We start from the raw sequence: 11,407 nt of genomic DNA on the forward strand, positions 1-11,407 counted from the left end.
CCTGCCTGGTGATGCCCTTATCCTGCGGTTTGGGGGTTTCTTTTTTGGCCTCTACTGAGATTCTTTCAACCCGGCCGCTCTGCTCCTTCCTCGTCAGTGCGGGGAAGGATGTAGAGGGGCGGCTGCGGGGAAGGGAGGAACAGGAAGGCCACCCCAGCGCCGAAGAGCGGTGTCCCGGCGTCTCTCGCCGCCGCCGGTTGTCGCAGCTCCGCCACACCTGAAACTGAAAAGCACAAACAGCGGAGAAGTGCGGCGACCCCCGGCTCCGGCATCCCCCTCCTCCTCCTCCTCCTCCTCCTCCTCCTCCTCCTCGCCCCCTCCCCCAACCCGCTCAGTGTCAACCCCTCTCTCGACGGAGCGGCCCGGAGGGGACACGGCTGCGCGACAAAGGCCGGCGGGGGGGCCCGGCACTGCGCGGAGCCGCGTAACTTTTCGTCTCCTCTGTCCCCACCCCGGGGTTCCTTCCCCCCACCCCTCCTCACTCCCTACATCCTCACCCCCTTCGTGCTTTCACTGCCCACCCCGGGCACAGAGCAGGCTGAGAGGGAAACAGCTGCGAGAGTTGTGCGAACAGTGACAGAACAGGTGACGGCCGCCCCGTCCCCGCTCGAGACCCCCGGAACGAACATCCCCATCAAAGAGAGAATTAAAGAGAGAGAGAGAAAGGCTGAGCAGAGCCCCCCCGGCACCCCAGGCCAGGTGCGTACTCACTTGGCGGCGCAGGTACAAGCCACCCTCAACAATAGAGGCGCGTTGTTTTTTTCCCTCTGTGCCAAGCACAAGGCTGGAGCCAATTTAGATATGCTATAAATTAAGAGGTTGCCATGGCCACCGCGCTGCCATTGGCCGCCGCCCGCCCGACGCGGGCCCCCACGTCACCAAATCTGAATAAGGATGCGCGAATTACTAAGGCGGGGGACAAAGCTGGCGATGGGGACAGCATGAGAGTGGCGGCGCGGCGGCGGAGCACAGCGAGGCACCGGGGCCGCCGGCCGCTGCGGGGGCGTTCATGCACCCCTCCCGCACCCGCACGCAGCGCGCCCGCCGCTCCCCGCCCGCTCCGCAGGGACTCGGGGGGCTTCCGCGGGGGGGCTCGGGCTTCTCTCGCTCGGGTCACCGCTTTTTTCCTACCGAGGCTCCGGAGAGAAGAGGGGGAAGAACTTGACAGAGGCTCCGCTCCCCCTCCCTGATTTTTTTGTTAATTCGTCTTATTTCTTTTTATTATTTTTATTCTTTTTTTTTTTTTTAATTACTATTAATTTTTTTTTTTTGGTTGGTTGGTTGATTCTGGGTTTGGGGATTTTTTTTTTAATAGCATTTTTCTTCCCAACGTCTGAATTTTTGAGACCCCGTCGTGTGCTGCCGGCGCGGGGCTGATTCCTTTCGTCTGTGCATTTCCTTCCCGGCGCGGTGATGATGGTGCATTGTGCGGGCTGCGAGAGGCCGATTTTGGACCGCTTCCTACTGAACGTCTTGGACAGGGCATGGCACATCAAATGCGTTCAGTGCTGCGAGTGCAAATGCAACCTGACCGAGAAATGCTTCTCCAGGGAAGGAAAACTCTACTGCAAGAATGACTTTTTCAGGTGAGTGAGCCCCCAGCAATCACAAGCCCTTCCAGGGGCTGCGGAACAGCTGCTCCCGGCCAGGCGGGACAGCAGAACTCTGGGACTCCTTCTGGGATCTTAGGGAGGCGGGGAGGGCTCTTGGAGGCACCCCTCCGATCTTCACCCATCTATTACGTGGGTCTTCGCCGCATCTCTCCGGCGCGGTCGCAGCCCCGCGCTGCCCGGGGGCTGCGCTGCATCCCGAGCGAGGCTGTTCGCCCCCCCCCGCCCCGGGTGACCTTGTCTCCGAAAGCAGCCGGGCCCTTGGCCCGCTCTGCCGCCGCCCCCGCCTCGCAGCAGGCCCGGGGTCCTCAGGGCTGGGGTCGTTTTCCCCCTCTCGACCGTCACAGGAGCCTTTCCCCACCTAAACGCCACTCCTCGTGCAGCACTCCAGTCCGGGGGCCCCCACGCTGCGCCGCACCTTAAACGCCCCTAATGACTGCGATAAGGTGCCGAGGAGGAAATTAGGGGCCAGCATGGGAAGGGGAAAATGACTTACGACTTGTAATGCCTTCACTACATCAACGTCACGGGCAGCAGCGCGGGGGGCTGAAGTTGTGCCGCGGCCAAGAGGGAAAAGGAGAGTCCCGGTGCCCCCCCGGGCCTGGCAGCCGATATGAAAGGTTTTATCTTTTTTTTTTTTTTTTTTTTTCCCCTCATTGTGTTCGTTTTCTGAATTTTCGTCTTCCCTGGAAAAAATAAAATAAAAATGAAAATAAAAATAAAAGTATCTCCTGGACAAGGGAAACCGGAGCTCTGCAAAGCAGCGGTTCCAGAAAGAGAAAAAAAAACAACTTGGAGCTCGGGGTGCCCCGCACCGCACCCCGAATTGCCCCCGGCTCCACGGCCGCTGGCACCTCCCGGTCCCGCAGCAATGTGCTGGGAACGCGGGGAAACTGAAATTCTGCCCCGGTGGGCACGGAGAAAGAAATCCTCGCCTTTTGGGGAGACCCCAGTGGGACTTCTCTGGGAACCCGAAAACCGAGATTCGGATGGGGTTGGGGATGGGGGCCTCGGAGACGCGAGGGGAGCAGCGCGGTCCCGTCCCAGCTCTCACCTCTCGCCTTTCTCCCCTTCAGGAGGTTTGGCACCAAATGCGCCGGCTGCTCCCAGGGCATCTCTCCCAGCGACCTAGTCCGGAAAGCCCGGAACAAAGTGTTCCACCTGAACTGTTTCACCTGCATGGTTTGCAACAAGCAGCTCTCCACGGGCGAGGAACTGTATATCATAGACGAAAACAAATTTGTTTGCAAAGAGGACTATTTGAACTCTCCCAGTCTGAAGGAAGGCAGCCTCAACTCAGGTACGCGCGGCGCAGCCCGGGGAACCGAACCGCACCGGGCCGAATCCTGCCCGCTCCCCACGGGCATCGCAGCACTCCCGGTGCCGCTCCCGGCGCTGCCGGTGCGAGGTTTCTACAGCGCCCCGTGGACTGGGAGGGGGTTTGGGGTGCAAGCGTTCATCTCGTGCTCCCCGCGGGACGCAGACACGCGTTTAGCCCGCGGCTGCCCCACCGAGCCCCCCACGAACCCTCCGATCCCGGGACCCCCCCTGCTAGGCTGCCCGGTCCCCCCGCGTCGAGGGCCTGATCCTTCGCCTCCTTTCACCCAGAGGCAAAGCTCCCATTTGACTTCCTTGGAAGCTGTCTCTGCGTCAGGACCGCGGGATCAGGCCCCCTCCTGCTGGCCCAGCAGTGCCGGCCGCCCGTGCTCACCCCCTGCCGTGGGCTCTTTCTCCGTTCAGCACCCGGGGCCGGATCCTGCCACGCGAGTCAGTGGGGCCGCTGCTGCGAGCGAGGCGAGTAGAGCTTGGCCTGGGTGATGCCGGCATCAGGGTCCGGGGGGGCGGCTGGGGGAGGCGAGCCAGGTTCAAGGCAGTGACCAGAACCCCCCACGAGCCCATACATTCTTGCATTTCTCCCAGCGGCGCATCCAGGCTCCCGATGTGAGAAGCGCGGCGTGGGGGGAGAGGGGAAGCGCCAGAGGCTGCGGGGTGCTCGGTGGGGACGCCCCCTCCTCAGCGTGCCCCCTCCCGGCTGCACGGCCCCTGTGCAGCAGTGGGCGGGGGGTGCCGCCGAGTTTGCCTTTCAGATGTAGGGGGCCGAACTGTGAGATGCAGCCCGAGCTCATTGTTCTTTGGGGTGCTTCAGGGTTCCTCAGGGGCAACGGCCATCTGCACCCCTTGCTGCTGCCCAGCACCTCCTCCCCTCTCCTGAAAAGCATCCGGGCTCGGTGGGAAGGGGAGGGCAGCGGAGAGGGGGGTCGATCTCTCTCCTAAGCCATCCGCCCCCCCCCCCCTCCCCCGCCCCCTCTCTGGGTCTCCTTTACAGTGTCCTCATGTACAGACAGGAGTTTGTCCCCGGATCTCCAGGACCCCATGCAGGACGACACCAAGGAGACGGACAACTCCACCTCCTCGGACAAGGAGACTACCAACAACGAGAACGAGGAGCAGAACTCGGGCACCAAGCGGCGAGGGCCCCGCACCACCATTAAGGCCAAGCAGCTGGAAACCCTCAAAGCTGCTTTCGCGGCCACCCCCAAGCCCACTCGGCACATCCGCGAGCAGCTGGCCCAGGAGACCGGCCTCAACATGAGGGTCATCCAGGTATAGCCACTCCACAGCCATCCCACCACCCCCCTTGATCTCACTGGGCTGGCCCGTGACGTCACCAACCTGACCCGCACAGATTCGGGACGGCAGAGTTTGGGGTGGCAGCAGGGAAGGGATGGGGATGTGGAAGGGGCCCTGGATGTGAGCACAGGAGATGGAGAAAAGGAGAGGCCACTGCGCCCTGCAGGCAGCCCTGTACTTTCCTACCGCGCTGCCAACCTCCCCTCCTTCCCCCCCCCCACCCCCCGGCAAGAAAATCCCTGCGGAAATGTAGGGATTAATGGGCTTTATTAGCAGCGTTAATAGGGGAGGACGCTCCGGCTCTGCTGCAAGCAGCCTAGCTCCCAACGGAGGGAAGCAGAACCCGCGGGACGTGTTCCAGATGTGCCCAGATGTCGAGGGAAATAGTGCAGATCCCCCCCCAGGCCAGCAGAGCTGTGCTTTGGAGGGAGAATGCCCCCGAGGCAGGAATGCTCCCTGTTGCACCGCCCTTCCCTTTTATTCCCATCCCCGTCGGCCAGCTTGCTTCCAGCCCCCTCCCCGCCTCCTGCCGTGACCCCCCCCCCCCCATTTATCCCCTCCTTTTATCCCGTTCCCTCATTGGAGAAAACTCTCCGGGCATAGGCAGGCTGTGAGGACGACGCACCACACGGCACGCAGTGAGGTGCCGGGGCTTTAATGACCCCTTTCCTTGCCTCCAGGGTGTTATCAGCAGGGGGTAGTGTGAAAACAACCCCAAGCTGGGAAATCCCTTCCAACGAGATATCCCATCCCTGCCCCCAACCATCCCTGGCCTAAGTGGGGAGGGCTGGCCCCGAGGATTTGGGGTCCCCACGGCAACCCGGCCCCGAGTGCTGATGCCGGCCCGGTCTCAGGTCTGGTTCCAGAACCGCCGGTCCAAGGAGCGCCGGATGAAGCAGCTGAGCGCGCTGGGAGCCCGCCGGCACGCCTTCTTCCGCAGCCCGCGCAGGATGCGGCCCCTGGGCGGCCGCCTCGACGAGTCCGAGATGCTCGGCTCGACCCCCTACACGTACTACGGAGGTGAGGAAGCTGGGCCCGCCGTCCAGTCCCCGTGCCGTCCCACCGCGTTCTTCCCCCGTTTCCTTCCCTGCCTTTGTTCCTCCCCATCTCGGCTCTCCCTTTCCCCTGCCGCCCGGACTCGGGGCGGTGGCAGCGGTGGCGGTGGCAGCAGCGTCCCCTCTCCCTGGAAACAAAGCCCCAGCTGCGGGCTTTTGTGCCCCTTTCAGGCTGCATTTGTCCCAATTATCCCGCCGGGCCTGCAGCATATGGAAGTTCACCACCATCCCGACAGGACGGGGTGGGACAGGGAACCCCACGGCATTTGGGCAATATATCCCGCTTTTGGGCAAAGAGCTCTCACCAATTCCCCTCTGCCCCCACTGCTGCCAGAACCCCTCTATAGCTGATATATATAGGTATGATGTCTATTTTTCCTCCTATATATAAGTACTCCACATTTTATTTTTATGTGTCTCCTACACCTCCCCTTTATTTATTTATCTATTTTATGTATATCTTCCTATTAGATATGTATATAACTTTTATCCATATTTATAAATGCATGCATACGTGTATATATATGTGTAGGTATATAGATGCATGTATTTTTCTTAGTTATTTTTTCTTATATTAGTTATATATTTAGTTATATTTTTCTTAGTAATTTATTTAAGTTTTCTTAGTAATTAAGAACGAAATTATGCCCTTCTCCTTCTCCCCCCGAGGCTCCCCCAAGCCCCTCCTGTTCTCCACTTCCCCCCCTTCCCATTCCATCAGCACTGCAGCCATTAGGACAGAGGTGCCCATTTTTCTCTTTGCTTAGCCCCACGTCCATTCCAGCAGCACCGAGCTCCCCAGGAGGGTATTTTGGAGGGGGGAGAGGGAGGCATGCCCGTCCCTGCGTGGGGGCGCAGCCCTACTTCTCGCAGGAGCTCGGAGTGGTGGCTCAGGGACCGGCTCCAACCTTTCCCCACCTTTGCAGATTACCAAGGTGACTACTATGGGCCGGGAGGCAACTATGACTTTTTCCCCCACGGGCCTCCCTCCCAGGCCCAGTCCCCGGCCGACCCCAGCTACCTTCAGAACTCAGGACCTGGCTCCACGCCCCTGGGACCCCTGGAGCCCCCCCTAAGCGGACACCACTCCTCAGAAAACCAAAGGTACACGGATATGATCTCGCACCCCGACACCCCCAGCCCCGAGCCGGGGATGACGGGCTCGCTGCACCCCATCCCGGGGGAGGTCTTCAGCGGGGGGCCCAGTCCGCCCTTCTCCATGTCCAGCAATAGCGGCTACAGCGGGGCCCTCGCGCACCCCAACCCGGAGCTGAGCGAGGCAGCGGTGTGGTAGGGCCGAAGGGGAGGACTCCCCCGCCCCTCAGCCCCGGGGCACGGTTCTCCGCGGCCCCGTCGACGGATATCGGCCCCCCCGACGCCGCGGCCGCCCTCCGACGTCCGACCGCATCCTCCCACCGCTCCCTCCCCCCCGCGGGGACACCGCGCTACCTCCCCGCCCGCCCGCCCCGCTCCGCATCCCCGTGCTGTTATGAGTGGGGGAGAGGGGGGCGAAGCGCGCCCGGCCCGGAGCTCCCCCCGCCGCGTCGGAACCGCCGCTCTCGGACCAAAGCTGAACTCGCCAGGACGCGGGTCCCACCGGTGCGGGGGCTGCCGCAGGGCTCCTCGCTCGCTAATTAGCACCCATTTTAATTATCCCCTTCCTCAGCCTCCGTTCATCCGAGCATTACGGTGGGGGTAACGGGAGACAGCAGGACACTCCCTAAGCCCCCTCCCGGGCCCTTGTTCCCGTTGATCCTGTTTTATCCCCGAGGAGGAGGTGGTTTCATACCGGAATTTTGGTGATGGATGAGCGGGGGAGCGGGGAGGAGGGGTGTGCGGAGCTTGGGAAACCCGGGAAGAGGCAGAAATGGGAAAAGCAAACAGAAACAGAGAGAAAAACAGAGAGAACAAAACCCACCCGAGCAGTGCGGCAGTGCAGGAGGGCCGAGCCCCCCCGGTCCCGCGGTCTGAGGATGTATTATAGTTTTTGCTTCTAGTTTCTTTATTTTGTATAAAGGAGAAACAAATAAAGTATGTTTTTGTGTTTACTGATTATTTATTGTACTTTTAGTCATCGGAAGCTCTGAGTTTTTTTCTATTTTGGGGGCTGGGAAAGGGTGGCGGTTGAGTGAAAGGAGAGATGACAGAGCGGGGAGGGGAGGGGGGAAAAGGGAAAAAGAATGGAAAAGGAAAAAAAGTTGTGTTCTGAGCGTGGGTTTCCTGTCCCTGCTGCCTCTTGCGGAGACTGTCAGTGTGACCAGCTCGTGTTGTTCGATGTGAATAAAAATCATTTTAGTTACCTGCTCCGGCACCTGGTCCCTTTCATTGTGGGGTTTGAGCGACGAGTGGCGCTGAGCTAATATTTAAAATGCAAAATCAAGGCAAGAGTGTGACTCCCCCCGCCCCCCACCTTGTCTTGTAGTAAAAAGATATAAACAGAATAAATTACCTTCCCTCGCTGGCTTCCAAGAGCCCCTCTCTCTGACCTGAATTTTAAGTCCCGGCATGGTGGTGCCGCCGAGAGCCAGTGATGGATGACAGGCAGCCACCTCGCTGCGTATTTTCCCTGTTCAACCAAGCGGAGGAATTTATCCTTCCTGTGCCATGACGAGTGGTAATGAGGGGCCGCAGCCAAGCTGGGGGCACCCGAAGGACTCAGCATGGGGGAAACTGAGGCACAGTATGACCCACTGGGACCCCAGCACAATAGGGTGCATACGGGTGGTGTGAGGGCTGGCAGACCCTCCTGCCACTGTCATTAGGAGGGCTGCAAAACAGAGCACAAGGGCACGTGCTGGCTGCTATTGTTATGAGCACTGTGTTATTACTGTCCTGCTAATTGCAGGGTGCACCAACCCGCAGCACTCATCCCAGGCTGCAGGGGGGGAGGTTGGAGTAAATTGGGGGCTCCGTGTGAGGAGGTCGGGCTGCAGAAGCTGGAAAGTAATCTGGTTCTGGACCCAAGATAAAAAATTGTGGGAGGAGGTTGGGATGACTCCTTATAATTAATTGTGTGCCTTGTAATAAGACTCTCCAGCCTCTAGCGCTGCCTAGAAACACGTTTTTACATAAGATATTGCCCACAATGGAGTGGTGGGTATTTGATTTATGGGGTGGTTCCTCTGGGAAGCATGGTGTGGGCTGGCCAGGCTGAGGGGATTTACTGGGGAAAAGGGAAAACAGAAAGTGGGGAGGAGGGGGCTCCTGGGAGGCGGCTGGGCAAGGGGAGCCTTGTTAACTGCTCTGGAGGGAGGAGGCTGAGAGGGGTTTTGTGGCAGGAAAGGGCAGAATGGACACGAGTGAAATAGATCAACTGAAGTGAGTTGGAGCAGTGGTGGTAAAACGGATACCAGTCAGAGCTAGGAACGCCAGCAAGAGCAAGGCCCCACAGCCCTGCCAAGGAACCACCTGGCTGCAGACAGTGCAGCAGGAACAGAAGAAGATTGTAAAAATTAATAATCATTAGAATAATAATGCATCTAGACGGTAGCAAAGTAATCAGTCAGAGGGAGCATTTGCTAATTGGAGTGGGGAGTCGTGGTCGGCACCAGCCACAGCAGCTCAAGGGATGCAGCTGTCTCCAGGGCCATTTGTTGGGGGCAGAGGGAGGAACACCGCCACGCCTCAGTTTCCCCATCCTGCACAGCGATGGGCACATCCAGCAGCCAACACTGCAGCACAGGGGGCCATGGGGTGGCATGAGGGTCACTCCAGGCCCACTTGGTTCTTCAGGTCCTGCAGCAGCGCGGCCGTCATGCTGCTGCCACCACAGACTACCAGCACCACGTGGCCCAGCGGGATCCCCAGGCGTCCCTCACGCTGCAGCTGCTGCAGTCGCCCCGAGTAGAGCAGGGCCAGTGCTGCTCCGCACGCTGGCTGCACCAGCATCCGCTCATCATCTGCAGGGATGGAGACATGCTGAGTGCCGGTCCCCATTAAACCTCTCTACAGTCCCTGTCCCCGTGCCCCGCTCACCCAGGAACCTTTCCACAGCACGCACTGCCTCGGCATCCTCCACCACCTCTGAAATGATCTGGATCTCCTGGGCACACTGCAGCGCCCGTTCTGACACAGTCTTGGCCCCCAGGCACTTGGCCACACTGGAGAATGAGTCAGAGTAGCCCGGGGAACCTTAGTCCCCCTGGGGCTCCACTAGAGCGTTGGCTGAGACCTGCCAACTCATGACATGCACCGGAGGCGAAGCCCCCTGCACTTTCTGTGTCCCATCAGACGGGGGACCCCTACGCTGATGGAGGTGCCCCCATGCTGACACCAGCACCCACCTGGTGATGTCAGGCAGGGTGACGAGGTGCCCAGCCTTCAGCGTCGCGTGGAAGCTGTGGGCCCCCCAGGTCTCAGCAGCGATGATGGGGACATCAAGCCATCCCACCTGCTGCAGCCCGGCCACCACACCAGCCAGCAGCCCTCCACCTCCCACTGCCAGCACGATGGCATCAGGCTTTGTGTCCAGCACGTCCTTCAGCTCCAGGACCAGGCTGGCATGGCCCTGCCTGCAGGATGGAGACAGTGGGTGGCTGCCTGTGTCCTGCCCAGAGCACAGGGGCGAGTGGCACTCACCACAGCAAGGGGTGGTCAAAGGGGTGGATGCTGGCCCAGCCCTCGTTCTGCGCCAGCTCTAGGGATCTCTGGTTGGCTTCATCCCACACCTGGGAGGCGGTGGGCGCTCAGTGGGGCTGCAGTCAGCTCCAGTGCGCCATCCCCATCACCCCTCCCTTGCTGCCATGAGGACAGTGGAAATCCAAGCGGAGTGTGGGTGACGCATTTTGGGACAGGGACACTGGGTCTGCACACATCCACAGCCTCACAGAGGGCTGTGATGCCCCCCCAGCCACAGTTTGGGGTGTGGGTGCCGTACCTTCCCATAGATCTCCACCGTTGCCCCCAGCTCCTCCAGCCTGCGCACAGTGCTGGGGCCGGTGCTGCTGGGCACCACCACAGTGACTGGCAGCCCCAGCTTCCTGGCTGCATATGCTGCAGCCATGCCAGCATTCCCCCCTGCCAAAAGCAGTGAGTTGAGCAGTTCCATCCCCCCCCCATCCCCCAGCTCATCCCAGACCCATAGGACGAACTTTGCTAGGGGGGAGAGGGACACCCGACCTGGATCAACCCCAGCCCCAAAACCCGGTGGGAGGGCACAAGGACAAGGGGCCGGGAGCACGGGAGTGTTCCCCAGCACCCCCATCCCATAGCCCCCCTGAGCCCCACGCAGGTTCCAATTACCTGAGGAGCAAACAAAGTGCCGGCAGCCCTTCCTGGCAGCCTGCGGGGAGGGAAGGAAACAGAGGAAGGACGTGGCCATACGTATCCACGGTGTCCCAAGGCCACACAGCCACATAGCACGCCCACCTCCTGGCAGAGGCGCCCGACGCCCCGGATCTTGAAGGAGCCAGTGGGCTGCACGTTCTCCAGCTTCATGTAGACCTGGGTCCCTGCTGCCCGGGACAGGGGCAGGCTCTCCAGGAGCGGGGACACGATGTGGAAGGTCTTCTCGCCCCCTCCGCATTGGGCTGCCATCACTGCAGGATGATACGTGAGAGCTGGTGCGGGGCTCACTGCACGTCCCAGAACGATGTCTGGAGACCGAGGAGGGCAAAGTGACGTCGGAGGGGCTGCGCTTCTGTCCCCGGGTCCTTTGTCTTTGTACTTTGCCAGCAGATTTGAGGACTTTGTTCCATTGGCCCAGGATGGCAGTCAGCCCTTCCAGGCAGCCGTACCATGACACGTTGGCACCGGAACTGGCACAGCGTGTCCCGGTCACACTGAGCGCTGGGGGAAGGGCTCCTGGCAGGGCTGCACTGCTGTGCCCTGGGACTGCCTCTTCTCGTCAACCTCCAGGTGAGGCCCCCCCACCCTACACACTCAGAACTGGCTCTGCCCTAAGCAGGGAGGAGCAGGATGGGTTCCTGGCAGAACAGGGCTGTGCTGTTCTGAAGGTGACAAATGCCAGTGTGTGCCTGGAATGACAGGGGCACAGCCAGGTCCGAGGCCATGAGACATCAGCCAGCCTGGACCCAGTGGGAACTTCGTACCTTCAAAGCACTGTCTAATGTCAGCTCATTAATCCCCCAGTAATTACCCCGTTATTCCTAA

At 60.3% G+C, this 11,407-nt stretch overlaps 2 protein-coding genes across 3 annotated transcripts; one reads left to right on the forward strand and one right to left on the reverse strand.

Annotated features, from left to right (window-relative positions):
- The first annotated feature begins 1,031 nt into the window (after positions 1-1,031).
- LHX5 (LIM homeobox 5) lies at positions 1,032-6,617 on the forward strand. 2 transcript variants are annotated; one of them, XM_085238333.1, is made up of 6 exons: positions 1,032-1,586; positions 2,687-2,910; positions 3,219-3,404; positions 3,937-4,214; positions 5,096-5,261; positions 6,223-6,617. In XM_085238333.1, exons 1-6 carry the CDS (start codon positions 1,414-1,416, stop codon positions 6,588-6,590), a joined length of 1,395 nt encoding a protein of 464 aa, XP_085094459.1. In that variant the 5' UTR covers positions 1,032-1,413; the 3' UTR covers positions 6,591-6,617. The 2 variants fall into 2 exon arrangements, with proteins under 2 accessions (XP_085094459.1, XP_085094460.1); XM_085238334.1 differs by lacking the exon at positions 3,219-3,404.
- A 2,122-nt stretch (positions 6,618-8,739) lies between these two features.
- Positions 8,740-11,004, reverse strand: SDSL (serine dehydratase like). The gene is made up of 7 exons (XM_010720582.4): positions 10,664-11,004; positions 10,538-10,577; positions 10,173-10,312; positions 9,875-9,963; positions 9,580-9,807; positions 9,272-9,396; positions 8,740-9,195 (listed from the first exon to the last, which is right to left on the reverse strand). The coding sequence occupies exons 1-7, from the start codon at positions 10,829-10,831 to the stop codon at positions 9,002-9,004; spliced, it is 984 nt and encodes a 327-aa protein (XP_010718884.1). The 5' UTR covers positions 10,832-11,004; the 3' UTR covers positions 8,740-9,001.
- Positions 11,005-11,407: the final 403 nt, after the last annotated feature.

This window comes from Meleagris gallopavo, chromosome 17 (assembly GCF_905368555.1).
Source record: "Meleagris gallopavo chromosome 17, MGAL_WU_HG_1.1, whole genome shotgun sequence".
Lineage (NCBI taxonomy): Eukaryota > Metazoa > Chordata > Aves > Galliformes > Phasianidae > Meleagris > Meleagris gallopavo.

Coding starts and splice junctions, on each gene's coding strand:
- LHX5 (XM_085238333.1), top strand. CDS start 1,414: ATGATGGTGCATTGTGCGGGCTGCGAGAGGCCGATTTTGGACCGCTTC. Junction 1,587..2,686: donor TGCAAGAATGACTTTTTCAG/GTGAGTGAGCCC, acceptor TCTCCCCTTCAG/GAGGTTTGGCACCAAATGCG. Junction 5,262..6,222: donor CCCCTACACGTACTACGGAG/GTGAGGAAGCTG, acceptor CCACCTTTGCAG/ATTACCAAGGTGACTACTAT.
- SDSL (XM_010720582.4), bottom strand. CDS start 10,831: ATGGCAGCCCAATGCGGAGGGGGCGAGAAGACCTTCCACATCGTGTCC. Junction 9,964..10,172: donor CGGTGGAGATCTATGGGAAG/GTACGGCACCCA, acceptor ACCGCCTCCCAG/GTGTGGGATGAAGCCAACCA. Junction 9,808..9,874: donor TTTGACCACCCCTTGCTGTG/GTGAGTGCCACT, acceptor TCCATCCTGCAG/GCAGGGCCATGCCAGCCTGG.